Here is a 20,418-nt window from a genome sequence, read left to right as displayed (position 1 = left end):
CCGTTATATTGCAAATATAGCTATAACATAAGCAGGAATCTAGTATTTCTAGTGGCAATCTATATCAGGATAAGCCATGATATAGAAGTCCTGAAAACTGGCACTTTATCAGCACATCGTTTCTTGGGAGAGTCTTTATTATAGAGCTCTTGGTGTACTTGCTGTTCAAAGGAAGCCTGTTCTGAAGTGACAGAATAACTCTAGACTGGAGCTACCACCAGCCAGAGGAGTTTATTCTGACCCATTCCTCTCAGAGAAAGAATAAGTAACCTTGGGGTCTTCAAAAACGGAAGTAGGAGTATTTATAATAATATGAATAAAACTAATTATAGCTTCCTATCAACCTATAATGATAGAATAATAAATCTGACAGCAGTGTGGACTAATGTAGCTGTCAGTAAATTCATGCTATACAACAAAAACAATAATAAAAGCACTTCACTAGTCACACACTTCAATGAAATATTGAGAAAAGATCTAATCAATAGGTCGCCTAGTAAGATAGTCAAAACTGAGCTCTTATCATTGATTTTTTTTTTTTTTCACCCGACACAGTCTGACCATGCCAAAAAGATCTTACAGAGAGTTCAGCTTGAGGTCTGCATTAGCATCTGCTGTCATGCACAATAAGTTCTCTCCTTCCTGGTTTATTTCCACTGATTAACTACTTCAGGTTGACAGGGTTTCCCCCTGCTCCTCTCTCCTTAAGCTAACAATTTTTTTTTTTTTAATAGTAGCCATTTACTATCTGCAGACTTCTCAGGGTCTTGTTGTCTAACATGGTACAATGTTGATATGCTCTTTCTTTCCCCCCCTACACATAGGGTTTAACCTCTGCCTTTACTATTTCATTGTTAACTAAATATTAACTTAGTCCCTTACCTCTGCTGCAGAACCTGTGCCATCCTTTTTATATGAAAAAAAAAGACTGAGTGTAATATAATTATAACCTTTAAGTCTCAAAAGCCTTAAGACCCTGTTAGAGTCACTCTCAATTGTATCTGAACTTATTTTCTTTACAGAAACTTAACAACAGTGCCATGTCAGCAGCTTTGCCTTATTTCTTGGAGTACTGGGAGTTATCTGATTTATGAATATGAACCCTTTATGGCCTTGAAAATGCTGCTTTAAAGAGGCATATCTTGAGTATGTTTGTCCAACAGTGTTCTCTCTCTCCTCCCTTTCTTCTGTCTCTGTGGCACTTTGGTAAAATCTGTTATGAATTAAGGAGCCTGGCTTCATGGGAACAAGAAAAGTATGTGTACAAAACTGCACTCAGTTTCCAGTAAATCTATGGTATGGACCAATAAAGCTGAAAAGTTAAAAAAAAAGACTGAACCTATTCTGAGCTGGCATCAACTTTTTCATAACTCACTGTCTAAATATTGTAACACAATGTGGGGAATCAAGTCACAAATCAGAAACTGATTTCAATCTCCTAAATATCTCAAACAAATGACATAACTAATGTCAAATAAGTGAAGAGCTAAAGAGAGTATTTTTCCTCCTCATTTCCTACCCAGTCAATGTTTTTAAGATGAAGGACTTCACCCTGTAAATTATTCAGTACAATTTTTGTATAAGAAATTGGCTGGATTTGGCTAGAAGCTTGTGTGTCATTCTTTCTTGAAGTATACTCTTTCCTACTTTCTTTTTTTTTTTTTTTTTTTTTTTTTTTTAAACTTCCTCCTATAATTACTTAGTTTATGACATAATCAGAACATAAGCAACCTTCAGGTTCATAGTGATTCAATGTGTAAGCTTTCTTCTAGAATTTTCAGAGAAGGGATTCGAGAACTAGAAACTCATAGCTCATAGTTTGTTTTTATGGAGAATTTTCGTTGCTGATTTTGTAAGACAGAGTAATACTTTGAAAAACAGTTTGCAAAACAATGATTTTGACACTTCTACTTCCTAATATTTTGACAGCGCAAGTATTCCCCCAAACAGGAAGAACTTCTTCCTCGAGTAGTCTCCTTAGGATGAATGCACAGACAAATGCTCACCAAGCACTTTTTCACTTTAGCTGAACAGATTGGAAAACATGCTAATGCATTTAAAACAGTTCAGCATTCAGTTAAGCAAATGACTCCTGTCTTTAATATTTAAAGAGAAAAATTATCATTGTCAGCTGATCTCTATTAGTAAGGGTATCACCAACTTAAACTAGTTCATACCATGGCTAAGACAAGACTTGGCCCTTACTGAGTCTTTATTGCTGTAGCAGCCAAGACTTACTCCTCTGTTGTGGTATTTTTGCTGCAGACAAATAGTGTTAGAAGCAATAGTTCCACATAAGCTTTTAAAGATCAATATGAACCAATTTTGCCTGCAACTGCACGAATGCAAATCCTATCATAGCTTTGTAAGTTAATATTAAGTCATTTTAGTTAAATCTATGCACATAAAATAAAGCAATGTGATAGCAATGTTACAGAGACTAGAAACAAATTAAGGCAAGTTTTCCTCTATGTCTACACCAAAGTAGAGTTACAGCACTATTAATCCACAGTAGTACCTCACTTTAACAGGTTTGTTGCCTAACACTGATGAATTCCAATTCAGAAACTTCTGTATTATTTTAACTTTTATTTACATTACTAAAACAGTTTTTTACGAAAGATTAACCCATAAGATGTGTGCATAAGCATGTATACTATAAAAGGTAGTGAAAAATATCATACGTAAAATGGCAACTACTTATAGCAAACTATCTTCTACCAAAACAATTTGTAGAACATCACAGAGTGTACAGATTGTATGATGATACAAAAGCAACACTTTTCAGGAAAGTGTTGAGCACGTATTTAATTTACTTATGCTTTATATTGAACCCAATAAGAATTAAGTTCCAGTTAAAAGTTAAGGGCTTCCTTATATATCTTTCTGAATAGAATGTCTCAATAAGCAACGTGCTAGTCTCTATCTTAAGGAGTCTGAGGATATTTAAAAAAAAATCCAAGGCAAGAAGAAAATTTAAAAAATAGCACAAATGCATTTTCTTGGTGTGAGTCTAACTTTTTCATATTTTTACTGTGAATGTACTGCTCATGAAAGATGTAAGTTATCAAGATGAAGTTATCTATACAGCCACAGACATGTAGTGCACGATCAGCAGCATTGTCAAATTCCCCTTAAAATGTACTTCTTCTCTGAAGCCAGAGTTTATACACTGCTAAAGAAATATTTGTGGGGTTTTTTTTCTTTTTTCAGTTTTTAAAATTTATTTCTAAATTCCAAGAAAAAGAACGGAAAGTGATTTTCCTGAAGGAAGAACTCTGCTTCCTACTGTTAAAGGGACTTCAGATCACACGTATTTGTGCAAATAAATACTTTTGTGTAATCTTACCTGAGCAACTGGGTTGATTTTGAAGTCAGGCACTTACAAGTGTATTGGAAGGATTTGATCTTAAATTTTCATCCTCCCATGGTGCATTATCTCACTTTTTTTCTGTGCAATGCTCACTCTCCTCCATTAGTAAGTACCAACCTCTACAGAGGGCCAGAGGCTAAAGGTATAATTCCACAGGTGCAGAAGCCCAAAAATTTACATGGAAGTGAATGTTTGTGGATTCAACCATTACTTGCTCCTAGGTAATTACACCTATCTTCACTGGGAAGTTAACCTGATGAGCCAAGAGGCAAATGGGAAACCACCTTTTTTCAAGCTATGCTTTCTGCACACTGGACCTCAAAGGCAACAAAAGTAATACAGCAAAATGCCTTCCATTCAGGGGAATTGCCACAAACACATTTTTTGTGCAGTAGCACAAACTCATCTATACTGCCAAACACAAATCTTTAGGCTATTCAAAAAGCACATTCTAAAGAAACATAAAATGCTGTCTATGACCATCTCTCAATCTAAGGATTTTAAAATTCTGTGTCACTTTAAGAACTCTCCTGATAAGAGTATATTTTTGTTCATTAATAAAGGAAAAAAACAAACCTTTTTTTAAAAAACTGTCAAATGAGCCCCCAGACTGATAGGCCACAGCTTTATGCACAATTTCATTTTTACCAGTGCCAAGCAAATGAAAACTGAGAAACTTTCCTGCTTTACACCTGCCTAACATTTAAGTAAGGTTTTTATTACCTGCAGTACAGTACTTCTCAAAGAATTCAAGTAAGACCACTTCTCCTTTTTTCCAAATATCATACCAGCCCACTTGGAGACACTCCCTGACTGGGTATACTCAATTTTGAACACTTAATCTTATTACTTCAATTTTAACATCTGAAGTCAGGCACAGGATCAAAACTTAAATTGTTTTGCAAAAGCATGGCTAAGAGGAAAATGTTGAACCGCGATTAGGTTACTGGTGCTAATGGATGGGTTTTGCCTTTAAGTCAGATCTGAAGTTTCCTAACCTTTAGAGATATTTGATGATATATTACAGAAACTGAAGCCAGCTATAAATTGCGGACAGGAATGAACGCCACATGCGTCAAAGAGGGGAGACGCACAGAGTATATTAGGATTGATTTGACTCTTCATTTCAACAACTAGCAGTTTGAGCAAATCTCAGACGATACAAAATCACAGGCTGGAAGGAACATCTGGAGGTCATCTGGTGCAGCTTCCTCCACTTCTCCAGGCAATCTGTTCTAGAGTTTCATCATCCTCATGGGGAAAAAATACAAAGGAGATAAGAAAGTCCTTGGCAGATCAGCTTTTCAACAGTGCTACAGACAGGTACATACAGAAGTCTAGTATGTACATCAAATACACTGCATTATGTTAAAATACTTCTGCAACCTGATGATGAAGTAAATGAGCAAGACTCATGAATTGTTACTCCACGTTTCCTAATTTAACTTAAAGCTTGTCAAATATCTGTATTATGATTATTTTGTTTACTTTTTTTCATCTGTGGAGATCACTAGAACTTCTATTTCTAACCACACTTTTATCAAATGAAACATTAGCTACACTGTATTTTATCTATATATGATAAAATATCAAATGAACTTTTAGGTACACTATGATATATTTTATAAATATATGATAAAATATAAATCCCAATATCTATCAAGAGTAAAACATCAGGAGTTCCATAAAGCAAAATTTTGGTCATATGTTGGCCTTCTGCTATAATAAGAACCACATAAATTACTTGATATATTTATACATGGTAGCCAAACAAGGGCTGACAAGCAACAAGAAAATTGCTACAGTCCATTTTATTCAGTCTGATTCAGTGGATCTTAATCAACTATGTGTATAGAGAACCTGTAAAAATTCAAACCCCGAAACTTCAGTGCTGGTTCACAGGCTCTCTCAAAGGGATTGAGGACAACCTACATAACTATGCTAGGAGGTTTAAGAACCTATTGATGCACCGAGCTCTGCACACACCAGCTGAGAACTGGAAGTATAGCATGGGTCTTTCTCGGTGCTATGCGTGAGCTACAAAGCCTGCATCTTGGAAAGACATGTTAGCTGTGATGTGATGCTATTCAGCCATGGCTACGGCTCTTGTCATTGCTGAACTGATACAGAACACAATGCACTCTGGCGGGCTTGCTTAAGGAGATTGTATTCATTGCAGGATGATGACAACCAAGCCATCAGAGAGCTAAAAATTTGACTTAGGTGCCTGCCTTTAGATATTTGTGTTTAAAATTTCATGGCTTAACATAAACAGGCAAGTATTGCGCAGGCTAAGAACAAGAGATTAGAAATCCTTTAGAATGGAAATACTTTAGCAGACTATGCTGAAAACCTCTAATATGTTATCCCAATTTGGCTGTTATTTAATGGTCTGCACAGAATCAAGGGAGGGCTCAATCTTAGCACAGCCGTAGATAGTGTCTAAGAGTCTTCTGTCTACTTGGCATACTTTGTGAAAGATTAAAATAGTTCTGCTTGTGCCTCTAGAGATAGCCTAATACAATTACAGATTTTTTTCTCTCATAAACGGGATGAGTAGCTTGCAGTGAAAAAAAAAAAATCATAACTTTCTATCTGATCAAATCTATTTCCAAAATGTCAGTGTATTTTCCCTTTAAAAATGTTATTTAAAATTATGAGCAAAGTCACAAACCCATGTTTCTGCTAAAAATAACATAAAAAGGTCTTTCTTGCTGCACAAAATATGTCACTTCAAGGATTCTAAACAAAACTATGCGTAGAAGGTCTTATTAATAATTAGACAATAGCTTCATATGCAAAATACATTATTAGAGCCCCATAAGTAACTATTTTTGTTTTTCAGAAAAGTAGGGATTTTAACTAGCATTACTGTTTATGCCAATCACATGTTAATCCTAGTATTCCAACACTTAGAAGACCACCAGATCTTCTGTCATTTTAATACAAATACAGTCTGTGGCTGTGATAGCATTTGGCATAGATATATTTTGCCATGATATTTTGTGGTAACCCCAAGTGTGTTTCTGTATGTTAAAAATTTATACAATTTCTCTTAACAGATTCCACACAGAAAAGAGGAGATTAGGAAACAGGCTTCATCAGGATAGAACTGCTTTTTATCTGTAAAGTTATTTTCTTCAGGGTTTCTAAAAATTCCTTGTCAGCAACTGCCTGATTTTCTTAAGGTATCCTATCAACACTTTACTGTATTTTTTGACATAACAACAGAGACTGTTACATTAGGTCCATAAGAGAGTTTAGCTTCACTACAGCAAAATAAATATTTTCCTATATTCTTACCCTTTCAGTCATTGGCCCTCAATGTATAGGCTACAATATGTACTAAGTGCTGAGACATATTGACTTTGGTGGGAGTTACAACACCTCATTCACTCAATACACCCATAAAGGCGATACTGACAGTTGCAAGTGAAAGGAGCAATCTTTATAAGGTAAAGGCATGAGAGGCAGGGACTCAGACACATGAAATCCAGGTAAGGTAAATCATCATGAAATTAAAAAAAAAAAAAGCCACACAGGAGGTTCCAGGAGAAAAATGAGATTTTTTTTTTTTTCTATGTGGAAGGAAAGTTAACATTTAAGAAAGATGTTTCTAGTAATATAACACTAGGAGAATTAAGAGCCAGTAAAAATGACAGTGGTCAACTTACAGCCATTACTATGGAAACAGCAAGATATCAGCCATAAAAATCCTTCCAGATAGGATAGGTCAGGGCATCCTTAAATAGAAAATAACAATAAATTCACAACATTCCCAAAAGACTTCCGGGCCTTGCTATAAACACTAGTTAAAACTTTTGCACTGACTAATAGATCAGACCACATTGTCATATTTACCTAGGTTTGGACAGTACCTGGTATTCTAGTAGCAGCCCAGCAACAACAAATGGCAGGTCACAAATCATTCTAATCACATTTCATATTTTTGAAGTGCTTCCACAAATTCAAGTCAGTATAATGTCACATAAACTAAACTGGTTTAATAAGATAATTTAATTCAATTGAAGTACTTAGGAAAAATTCAAAAAAAAGGGGAAAAAGTCCAGGCCCATGACCTAGTAAATCTTTCTATGATCTAAGTTTCCATTCAAGATCTTATGGAGTAACCACAAAAAAGGGGAGCAGCAGTCAGTACTAAACTGTTAAATTCAAGAACTCCATTGAAGCATCCTTCCTTAATACTGTTTCATTTAGGGTCATGGAAATAACTTGAATCTCATGGAAAAAGCAGTGATAGTTTTTACAAAGCAAATAATTCTGCCATGTCCTAACAGAGTGGATGTATTCTAGAATTTATTCTTCGCTTGTATTTGCTATGCACAAATCATTGTACTTTAAGACATGCAGCAAGTGCTTGGATAGCTATAAATACACTCCTACATTTATACAGTCCTAAAATTACATTCGGCCCTTTGAAGGCAACCGCGAGGCTGATTTGGCCCTCAGTGAAAACAAGTTTGACACCCCTGCTATAAATGATGCTCTGTAGAGCAGGCAGAAGGATTGGGAATGTGATAAGGCTTGCAGATTTTTCTGTGAATAATCCAAGCAGAATTAGCGTGTCAGCACAAACAGAAATGCTGAGCTCCTACATAATTTCAGCTAAGTAGAGCTGCCAATGTATGCCTTATATCTACCTGGACCAGGGGTGTTAAACATGCAACTCACTTGCACTTCCTTTCACAATGAATTTTGGCTCAATACTACGTGAAAGTACTCTGAAGTGCTGAAAGCTCATTTTTGTATGCAAGTTAAATCCACTTTGCTGTACCAACTTCCTTCAATACCAAGGGGAAACATGTAAATGAAGAGACTGCATTTTGCAAACAGTAAGTTGCTCCTCAGTGCCCAGAGAAATGCAAAGTTCATTTTACACTTAACTTACTGCATTTCTGATTATTTCACCAAAAAAAAAGTGTCTAAAGCCAGTAGGTAGATAAATTAAATTCCTTTTTTTAAAAAAAATCATTCTTCATAGTGAAACCCATGTAATCATTTAATATCTTTTCAATAATAAAAGTACTACAAAAGCAAGTGTTATGCATAACAAACTTTAAGTTTAATTAAAACTGAAATAAAAACAACAACAGAACTAGAAAAACATAATTGCTTTGAACTCAAGCAGCAGCCACTTGGTCCAGGGGTAAATTTTCTGTAAAAAAAAATCAAAATCTGCTTTCATTTACATATTTGCAACTCCACTGATGTTCACTGAAGCTGAAGATAAGACTCAACTACAGAATATAATTAGGAGGTCATGTGCAAAGCATCTGCACTCCACCTTTCCCATTGATTTTTTTTTAAATCTCATAATTGCAGGAACACTTTCTCCTTCATCACTCTGACTTGATATACCCAAGAATAAGAAAATGAGATGGATGAGAGCTGATCACAAGTTCTACTAGAGCAAGCAAATTTTAAAATATGATACATCATAAGACCTCTTCGATTGTACCAAGGATGTTCCAATTTCCTTTAGGAAAGGCCTGAATCCTTGAGGTGCCCAGCTCTGCCGCTAAAGCTTATAATTTGAGTCTCAATGTTTTCATAAGATGTCAGCATTTTCTTATTATACCTATAGGGCATATTTGCATTATGCTAAATGTAAGGCATTTACATATTTTATATCCAAGTTAGGAAATAGAAAGAGTATTATATGTAGAATCATGTATTGTACATGTTCTTCAGGCAAATAGATAGATGGCATTGAGGTAGAAACCGAAATGAGCATCTACAACACAAAGTTATATTGTGTACACAAAATGCCCCAGTGGTTGACGTATGACTTCGTGACCTATCAAAATTAGAATCTCAGACTACAAAGGCGAAGGTAGAAGAGGTGATCAAAATTCTCTAGTTGCTAGGCAATTTATAGAAAGAGACACATTCACTCATCTTATTAAAATTCATGGAAATTGAAAATATCCAAAAGCCCAGGAGGGGTGGGGTCAGAAAAATCTATTTCACAGAACTGAGAGGCTTACTCTAAATTCACCTTGAAAGCACTTTCCCCATCACAAGCTTCCTGAGAGCCTTTTGATTTCTTTCCTACTTAGAAGATAATTATAGAACTTTTTTTCCTCCTTGATTAATGAATACAGAAGGGAGTCACTTCAGCATTTTATGCAGATTATCATGGTTGGTTCTTAACCAGATTTTTGTTGGAAATTATTTCTCCTTTGCTCTCTCTCTCCAACTAGCAAGCTTTATTTTTATTTCCTTCTGTTTCCCACCTCTTATCCTCTGACACTGTCATTTGATATAGCTGCTTTGGTATTAAATATTGTTGAACTCTGTACTTCTATTTTTGTCCTTGTCTTTGCTTTCTCCCTTAATTTTAGATTTACTGTTGTCAGGAAACAACGACTCTCAGGCATGGAGATGATGGAAGAGGGACATTAATCAAAGGCGATATAGCACCTTCCTCTTGTGGATAAAACTTCTAAAAGCTATAAGCCCAAAAGGAAAGCCTAAATACTTTCTAAAAGGATTTATAAGAGCAACAGAATCATCTGAGGATTTTAAGATCATCACAGTGATTTCAGCCAGGAAGAATCTAGCTTTACAAGTTTAATTTGCCAACACCGGTTACTTAACTCATGTGGTCTCACAGCTTCTGCTGTTTTTAATTTCTTGTACAAAGTGGCACTAAGAGGAAGATGTGATATGAAATTCTGCACTACCCCATTTCTACATCAGAGAAGTTTGTCTTCTCGTGGCACTACTACAATAGTTCAACAGTACTGCTCCATGCTCAGGCACCTGCCCTGCCTTGGTAATTTATTAGATTTAAGACTTGCTAATAGTTAATAAGCACAGTGTTTTCAAGATTAAACCAAGGCTCAGACATCATTTAAAAACAGAAACAAGGCTGTTTTAGGAAAGTTTGAAATAGAGTCAAGACTCCTACCTGATTGTTTTTTTTGCTACTAGCTCAGTTTGTTTTTAAACTACTTTTCTAGTATTGGATAAAAACTGCAAGACATGAAGAGTAACAGTACTGCAGAAATCAGCTTGCTAAGTATATCCCAAAGATTTCACATTCCAAATAGAAGTAGCGGACTTCTGCACAACTTATCACAAGTGACAGTCAATAATAGACCAACAGTTTACCCCCCAAATTCACCAAGCATACAAAATTCCTAATAAAGATAAAAAAGAAATATTATTTAATGAACAACCTTTCAGTATTTCTGCATTAAGAGACTATACAAGAATAAAAAAGACTCTCTACAAAGCCCTCAGAAAGATGGGCCACTTTGGAAACAAACAGTTAAAGCTGTGACTAAATCAACCAAATCACACGTTGCCAAAAGACTTTGCCTTCAAAATATTAAGAACAGATTTTTTTTTTCTCAGCCTAAATGTCCTGCTTTATATACTGTTTTCTGAGCCAGCTGCATAGCCCTCTCCCATTCCCCTGAGATAAATTCTTCATGATTTCAATAGTAGTTGCTGAAGCAGCTTTTCTACATTTAATATAATATAAATACTGAAGACTCTAAGTATTTTTATACATGAGTGGCCTTAAAAGAGAAACATTTTATATTTATCAAGCTTAAGCACAAGCTGCGCCCCACCCTGATGAACACAACATTCATACCACCAAGTCCCTAGAAATCTGAAGTGGCACTCAATGTTTTTCTTTTCACTCCTATCTGCTCTCTGAGCTTTAATCTCTCCGTCTTTCAGAATCCTATCCGGCACATAGAAGAAGTTTTTTCAATAAATCAATACCATAATAAAAAACTACTGCCTCTATGTACTCCTATATATTAAGTGAATTTCTCTTCCAGAAATAAAACCATTCACCTTATGCTCTATATTTGACATTCATTTTTAATAACAGACCTTAATAAAAGAAGCACCTAGCAAAAATACATATCTAAAATAGCACGATGTCAAACCTTGACTGTTTTGACAATATTTTCCTGATGTGGTATAATAGCTAACCATTTTAATTTGATTTCAGAAACAATGATAGCATTTTGCTGTTTTCAGAGTATACTTTTGAAAAAGAATAATCTTCTGAAAGAACTTCAATAAGGATAGGCATGTTAAATACTACCTATCATTTTTGTCAGCAAAATGGAAGGCTACTGTTTTCTGCAACAATGAAGTTAGCATCTTACCCATAAAAAATGTAAAAGACAAAACCAAATTATATGCTTTTTGCTAAAATTGTAACAGGATCAATATCCTTGCAGCATCTATACAGAAAACAATACAACCATCATAAAACTGCTCCCCAGCACATATACAAACAAAGAACAAATTATCTTCGAAAACGTTATGTTCAAGAGCAGAATTTTCAAAACCACTTTTGTGTCTCACATTTACTCTATGAAATTAGTAAAAAGAAAAGGCAGGGAAAGGAAAGCCAAAGCATAAGAGACTCACTGAGTAATACCAACAACCAGAAAATATCTGCATGTTCTGACAACTACCATCATCCCAAATGAGCTTTGCTAATCCAGCAATAGGCCTCCTGACAGCCGCTACAACGTGAATCATTATGTTTTCAGCTTAGCTCTGCTCTGTCCTCACAAAAACAACACTGAAGAGTTGTACAAGGTGTACAATTCCTAAAAACTCAGTCAATCAGCATCACTATAGCACATGCTTCCATTTTACACCAGTGACTTACCCAGATATTTCCATCCTGGTGGTATGGTTTCCAGTTTCTCCCTGTGTCGCTATAGAGCACACGATACTGAGTAACCCAGTCAGAACTGCTGTATCTGCCTTGAGTGGCAACAGCAGTGATCTGCTTCCTGCTCCCAAAATCCACCTGCAGCCATTGGTAATGATCACTGTCTGATGGAGACCAGCCTCCTGCACCTGTTGGGTTGACACAGAAGGGAGAAATTCAGACCTCCAACACTCGCTTTGAAGTGAACACATTGCGAAGATGCTGATTGCTGAAAGGCAGCCCAGCTGGGAGGGAAAAAAAAAACCAAAACTTGCACACATACAAGAGAAATATGATTGCACATTTTTTTTATAAATACATCTTCAGCACAAGCTTCAAATGCATTAAGTCTCTTGCCTTAATCATTTTATGATATAATTATAATGATTCAATGGGCTGCCTGCTAACAAATCAATGTTTTTATAATGCTTTAATTATAGTTTATTAGTTTTTACCAAATTATAATTGTTCAAGGGTTGACCAACTTGCCATGAAATGCTTTGTCAGAAAAAATTGACACAAATCAATAACAATCTTTGGATTTTGTATGTCTTTTCAGTAGCAGTTCACACTAAAGAGATATTATAGATAAAATGGGAGGAAATAAGAGCAAGCTCTCTGTTTTCCTGTGTTGCACTATAGTGCACAGACTGAAAGATCTACCAGAATAACTGACAAAGGAGCAGGTACTGCAGGGCTGGATCCAGCTGTGATGTGTTGGGTGTACAAGCTGTCACAGATCACATTGGCAGATGCCTCACAGAAGTGTTACTGCTCTTTATGGGTCTATAAATTAACTTGACAGTAACACTATTAACAATATTGTTCTTATCCATTAGACTACACTGAACTGCTCTAAATAAAGAAGGCCACTGATACATAGATAAATGCAATAGTAAGACATTAATGTCATTTCTTATTCTTCTGAAATAAAAAATATTAATGGGAAAATTGTATACTGCAGAGAATGATAAAAATTCTAAAATAGACATTATAATGATATATGTACCATAATAATAAGTATTAGGAAATAGATGAAATATCCAAAAAAAAAATCAATAAATACAGAGAAAAAGTAGAGCATCATTCTCTTTATATTCATAGCAGACTTTAAGACTCAGAAAACAAAAACTTTACAGACTTAAAGTGATTACAATTTTTTTTTTTTAAGTTCGAACCCAATAAATGGCCTGGTACAGCATGAAATCTCATAGTCTAGTCCATGGGCCAATTTTTGTTGTTTTTAATTTCACTTACAGCCTTCAACTGATGTCACATACCTAACTTGCTTGCCAAGCAAGAAACTCATCGCTATACTGTGTCTTATATACTCCCATCATTAGGCGGCAGCATTGCTTCAGTCTTAGACAACTTTAAACCTCATTCAGCTGCTACCGGTGTTAACATTTGCAAGTCACAGGACATTTTAATGTTGCGATATCAATGGGATCATTTGATGCCATAAGTGTTTGCCTTTCGTTGTATTTAAAAGTGTTGTGCTATGCCAGTGACATCTGATTTGTTAATGTTTTTAAAACTTACAATAGATGCTTTGTCCCTGAACTACAGGTGGTTATACCCAGCAATATAAACAGAGTACTTTAGGGGTAGGGAATAGTTAAAGACTATTTGAAAAAACAAAACCAAAACTCTTACTAAAAGCACTTGCAGGGAAAAGTATTCCCACACATTCCCAAATTCAAACTAGCTCGATTTTTACAGAGAATGCTAACGGGGAATTTAAAAATACAGGGTGTTTCAAAAAGATGGAGCCAATCTCAAAGCAGTACAATAACAACTTGGGTCCATCTTTTTGAAACACCCTGTAGAATGCGGCTTCTTCACGACTACTCGGCAAGCAGATTGGAACAGTTAGCTCTACATACTTGTCATAATAGCAGAAACACCGCTTTGTCTCCCTGTCCTAAACATCCCTTTCCAGTTGGCATCTCTGAGACTGGTGACACACAAAGGATAAGACACTGCTCATGTACAGAAACCATCTCTGTAAAAGGATCCTCTGGTGGCTCCAGAAAAAGTAGAGTTCAAATCTTAGCATTCAAAAGTTACGACAGATCTGATAGATCCATCAATAAAATGTTCTTCAGCAAAGCAATTATTGGAAAAGGATGACATACTATAGCTGTAAGAAGGCTAAAATTGACATTATGTTTTTTACACTTTTAACTTATGCAGGAGATTTTGTTATGCAGGTAATTTACATTAGAACAGGAGATTTCGTTATGCACATTTAAAAGAAAACATTTTAACTATTAATATAACAGGGTTTTTTTTCTTTTAGTACATTCATATTACTGAGATGAGATTTTGGCTTTCTTTAACTGACAAACTCATTCATTGCAACTAGGTTTGAGAAAGTCTTCACCTACAAATGCATTGAAACTTTGTAAAAACTGAGTGCTACTATTTCCTATGATTTTCCAGATTTTTTAAGTAAGAAGAGGCAGAAAGCTTTCTTCACATCATGACCGACGAAAGTTAGAGATATATGACACAACAGTCACACCTAGGCCAGGAGTTGGAAAAATGAGTATTGCAAGAGAGCCCGACCTACAACCATTTCTAATAAGCAAGAGACAAGACTTTTAGTCAATATTGCAGACAGCAGCAAAGACTATTATCCTACTGGGTTTTTTTTACCTAATTCTCTATGTCAGTTTCACATTTGCCTTCCTGCTTTTCCAAGCAAGTAAATAAATTAATGGTCAAAAGGATGAAGGAGGAACGTGTTGAATTATAGCTAAATGTGCTGCTCAGCAGAGCAGCATGGGAAAGGAATGGGGATCAGTCCATGCAGCAGGGCAGGCATCAGCCAGTCACCAGAAGCAGCCCATGGGTATCAATTAAAGTTTCCTCTTCCCAATTGATTCATCAAGCTGTGAAATCTGGGAGAGCTGGTTACTTTGTTCATTTTGTTTGTGGTATGTTTAACCTCTATTGATTCAAGGATTAATAAAAATATTTCTTCTTCTTTTTTTTTCCCCCCACAAGCATGCTCTAAAGAAGTTATTAAAATGTTGGATTATCTAAAAATCTCCCCGCTGTGAGATCCTTGCAAAGGCCCTGAATTCATTGGTGGAATTTAAGTACATTCGTATCTTCATTCACTCTAAACAGGTACAAAAATCTCACATAGCCAGAAATGTGCATCTGCTCTCAGCTCAGCATACCATGAAATATTTTGTTGAATAAAACCAGCTTCTTGACTGGAATGAAGAAGTTGGTTTGATATTGGACTGGGAACAGAATCACAGAATGGTTGGGGTTGGAAGGGACCTCAAAAGATCATCTAGTCCAACCCAGCTGCTAAAGCAGGTTCACATAGAGTAGATCACACAGGAGTGGTGAATCTGGAAATCAAACCTGATTTCCACAATATGGAGTAATGTTTGAAATGCACTTACTTCTATGGCCAATGTATTATGAAAAAAATAATGAATTATCTTTAAGGAGTGAGCAAAATGACAGCATGTTAATCATTTTCAGTAAGCATTACTTCATACTGAAACTGCAATGGTATATTACATGTGTTGACTAGATGCTGTTCACAGTATCATTCTTCACATCCTGGTGTAAACCCCTTATTTTTAATGGTTACAGGCTATATTCTGAAGTTTATTACATGAATTATTTCCACTTTTTATTGTGGTAGAAAAAAAGACATTGAATACATGGTTTCTCTACAATACTCTGATTTACTTCATGTACTGCCTTTTAATGCAAAATGTCACAATATAAAATATATATAGTCACTGGGTTTGTTAAGTCTGGAGAAGAGGAGACTAAGAGGAGACCTCATGGTGGCTACAGCTTCCTCACAAGGGGAGGAGGAGGGGCAGGTGCTGATCTCTTCTCTCTGGTCACCAATGACAGAACCCAAGCCAATGGCAGGAAGATGTGCCAGGGGAGGTTTAGGTTGGACATTACGAAAAGGTTCTTCCCCCAGAGGGTGGTGGAACACTGGAACAGGCTCCCCAGGGAGGTGTCACAGCCCCAAGCCTGACAGTGTTCAAGAAGAGACTGGACAATGCCCTCAGACACATGGTGTGAACTGTGGGATTGTCCTGTTCAGGGACAGGAGTTGGACTCGATGATCCTTGTATGTCCCTTCCAACTCAGGACATTCTATGATTCTATGATATGAACTCAATTAGTTACAGATTATTAGAAAGATATTAGAACTACAAACTATTTAAAAGGTATTAAACATATGCATGTAATATACTTTACTTTCATTAAAGAGATAAGGAGCATTTATGGGATTCTTTGGTAACAGAGGTGCAATAAACACCATTGCAGACAATATCTGTTTCCTATTTTTATTTTTATGTTACTTAAGAATTTGACGTGATTAAACATATTCACCCAGCCAGTGGCGAAAATAATGGACTTGGTGACATTAACCAAGAAAGTCACTGAATACTTTTAATTATACTGTATAGCACTCTACACCACAAATAGGGCAACTAATTTCAACTTAAGCAAGAATGACTGTATGTGACTCTTCGATGTCAGATATCAGAGAACTGTAAGTTCAGCAACAGTAAAGTCAACATTGTTCATGTGGCTCACATATCTATTCATCCAAAAAAACTTTCCTGTACAAAAAAGCCAAAAGAGCCTTAATCAGCAAAGCCAGCCAGAGCATTCCTGTAGTAAAAGGTGGCTATGAAAGATTTTGTAAAGCTTTACTTTCAAAACAAGCTACAGAATGTAATTTGGTCTGCTCCTATGGCAGACTGACCAACAATGTGCAATGAGTCTACTACTGAAAAACACTCAGTGATACAGAAGACACAAAAAACTGTATTCAGAATGTTAAGAACTTGTAAAACTTGAATATTTTCATGATTTTTCACGAAATAAAGACAACTGATAACAAATAGTACTAGCATCCTTACAACAAGAGTTGAAGTTCAAATATTTTTTTTTTAATTATGAAAACCTCAATGTTTTTATCGGATTTTATTCCACGGGTTCATTCCATGGGACTGAAAACAACACAAAAAACATCGTCTATATCTAAATGACAGATGCAAAAGATCACACTTAATATCTAGGAGTATAAAGAATTTGAGTCAATGTGAGTCTATTTTTTCAAAATTTCATGTATAATTTCTTCTTTTTTATTAATTTTACATTTCAGCTCCCTATTTGAAGTTGAGTGAGCTAGCTCCCATTTACTGCACACTGAGAAAGCCTGTGTGATGAGTTAGCCTTACCTTCTTATGATTCCCCCCTGATAAATTATCAATAAGCAGCAAATATAGTGTGGGCCTACAGATTTTAGACTTTTATCTGAACTTACAGATCTATAAGAAATGGCACTCTGATGATTTTTGAACATCTGTTTCATTTCAGTTAGAAATCTTATTTCTTTTGAAAATTTGGCACTTTCATCTTCATTCATGTGTGAAACTGGAAAGATTACCTTGCACTAGAAGAATCCATTCTTTTTTTAGTCACAATAGTTTGTCATTCCCTACTTCATTTCACAAAATAAAAATACCAGTACTGCAGCAACTCTAGTTTTCTACTCTTTTAAAATCAGTAATAAAAGGTTTCAATGAATGAAAGAGGGGATCCTTAGTCAGAAATTTCATTAGAAAATAAACTATGAAAGCTACAGATAGAAGATTTAGGATTTGTTCTAGTTATAATTCAATGGATTAATTTATCTAATCATAGAAAACTACTCAAGCATTTCAGCAATAAAATAAAATAAAAAAATATGCCTTTTTAATAATTCTGTAATAATTACCTGAAACATTCTTAGAGTTTTAATCTGCTTATTTGTATGGGAAAAACACAACCCAATCTTTCAATGAGAAATAACACTTTCTAGGTCACTGCAATAGCATGAAATCAATACTGTTTGATACTTTGCTATTTTCCAAGTCATTTCTTGTCATTCCTCTACATAAAGATAAATCAAGACAAAAAGGAAAACTCTGAAATACTGAGATCATTCATTCACTGCACTTCAGAGAAAATATGGACAGCCATTTTCTGCTGTACCCTAGAAAATAATATAAAAGACCTAAACTTCTAAACCACATAAATCTACCTGAAATGTTAGTCACTGTTACACCTAAGCAGAACATCAATGGCAGTTTCCACTTTTGGTTTGTCTTCCCGTTTCTCTGTTTTATCATCGTAAATAAAGACTGTCTGTATACAGGCAGTAAAACATCTAACTTTACATAGAGCAAATAGAACAATAGCATTGAGTGGGTTTAGTCACACTGAGAAAAGTTATGCAAATAGAGAAGTCATTGAATAAACAACTTGCACTTCAAGCTGCCTCGAGCAACAATCACTTTTACCCTGTATTAGGTAGAGCCCTCTAACAAAGGGACTCCAATCCTCATATAGGGCTCTACTTCTAATTAAAGCAATCTTTTCCTGATACTGGCATGGATAGTTTTTTTTTTTTACTTCCTTATCAAAAATAGCATGCATTGTTATATTTACTGTATCCATCTGTTTTTCTAGCTAGATTTGGATTTGTAATCCAGTCCCTGTAAGCCAGAGTAGGGCTTTGCTTTTCCATATTTGCAGAGCTCTTCTTTCCAGCACATAAGAACAGTGATGGAATTGCAGACAAGGCCATGCATGGTGCTGATGGTGGGCAAATAATGAACATTCTGCTTCAGAAGAAGCAAAGGTTGACATTTCAAAGGCAGTGAATCCTCAGAAAATAGCAGCATGATTATAGTCACCCTCTATTTAGAATTACCTATATTTATTTTGTAAAAAGTTAAATATCACAGAGAAGAAGAGCACAGAAATGACAACAACTACACTACACTTCTTCAGTACCCCTGAGGCCCCAGAGGAAGGCAGGGCAATGGAGGAGTTTGTCTTAGTTGATGAGGACTGGGTTAGGGACCAGTTAAGCAATCTGGACATCCATAAATCCATGGGTCCAGATGGGATGCACCCGCGGGTGCTGAGGGAGCTGGCTGAAGTCACTGCTGGACCACTCTCCATCATCTTTGCCAAGTCTTGGGAAACGGGAGAGGTGCCTGAGGACTGGAGGAAAGCAAATGTCACTCCGGTCTTCAAAAAGGGCAAGAAGGAGGACCCAGGCAACTATAGACCGGTCAGCCTCACCTCCATCCCTGGGAAAGTGATGGAATACCTTATCCTTGGTGCCATCTTAAGACATATCAAGGATAAGAGGGTCATCAGGGACAGTCAACATGGCTTCACCAAGGGGAAGTCGTGTTTGACCAACCTCATAGCCTTTTATGAAGATGTAACAAGGTGGATTGACGATGGCAGAGCAGTGGAAGTGGTCTACCTTGACTTCAGCAAAGCATTTGACATCATCTCCCACAGCATCCTCACGGCTAAACTGAGGAAGTGTGGCCTGGATGATCGGGTAGTGAGGTGGACTGCAAACTGGCTGAAGGAGAGAAGCCAGAGCGTCGTGGTCAATGGGGCAGAGTCTGGTTGGAGGCCTGTATCTAGTGGAGTGCCTCAAGGGTCAGTTCTGGGACCAATACTATTCAATATATTCATCAACGATTTGGATGAGGGAATTGAGTGTACTATCAGCAAGTTGGCTGATGACACCAAGCTGGGAGGAGTGGCTGACACGCCAGAAGGCTGTGCTGCCATCCAGCGAGATCTGGACAGGCTAGAGAGTTGGGCGGGGAAAAATTTAATGAAATATAACAAGGGAAAATGTAGAGTCTTACATCTGGGCAGGAACAACCCCAGGTTCCAGTACAGGTTGGGGAATGACCTATTAGAGAGCAGTGTAGGGGAAAGGGACCTGGGGATCCTGGTGGACAGCAGGATGACCATGAGCCAGCACTGTGCCCTTGTGGCCAAGAAGGCCAATGGCATCCTGGGGTGTATTAGAAGGGGGGTGGTTACTAGGTCGAGAGAGGTTCTCCTTCCCTTCTACTCTGCCCTGGTGAGACCTCATCTGGAATATTGTGTCCAGTTCTGGGCCTCTCAGTTCAAGAAGGACAGGGAACTGCTGGAGAGAGTCCAGCGCAGGGCCACAAAGATGATTAAGGGAGCGGAGCATCTCCCTTATGAGGAAAGGCTGAGGGAGCTGGGTCTCTTTAGCTTGGAGAAGAGGAGACTGAGGGGTGACCTCATCAATGTTTATAAATATATAAAGGGTGGGTGTCACGAGGATGGAGCCAGGCTCTTCTCGGTGACAACCAACAGTAAGACAAGGGGTAATGGGTTCAAGCTGGAACACAAGAGGTTCCACTTAAATTTGAGAAGAAAATTCTTCTCAGTGAGGGTGATGGAACACTGGAACAGGCTGCCCAGGGAGGTTGTG

General features: G+C 36.7%; 1 protein-coding gene across 1 annotated transcript in view; it reads right to left on the bottom strand.

The window, feature by feature from the left end:
- CNTNAP2 (contactin associated protein 2) overlaps nucleotides 1-20,418 on the bottom strand; it is a 1,184,740-nt gene that overhangs the window by 767,949 nt on the left and 396,373 nt on the right. Inside the window, exon 3 of the mRNA XM_065627584.1 lies at nucleotides 12,045-12,238. Within this exon, the coding sequence (XP_065483656.1) occupies nucleotides 12,045-12,238 (194 nt within the window). The remainder of the gene's footprint in view (nucleotides 1-12,044; nucleotides 12,239-20,418) is intronic.

This window comes from Caloenas nicobarica, chromosome 2 (genome assembly GCF_036013445.1).
Source record: "Caloenas nicobarica isolate bCalNic1 chromosome 2, bCalNic1.hap1, whole genome shotgun sequence".
NCBI classification, from domain to species: Eukaryota; Metazoa; Chordata; class Aves; order Columbiformes; family Columbidae; genus Caloenas; species Caloenas nicobarica.
This window is presented reverse-complemented; position numbering and strand designations above follow the sequence as displayed.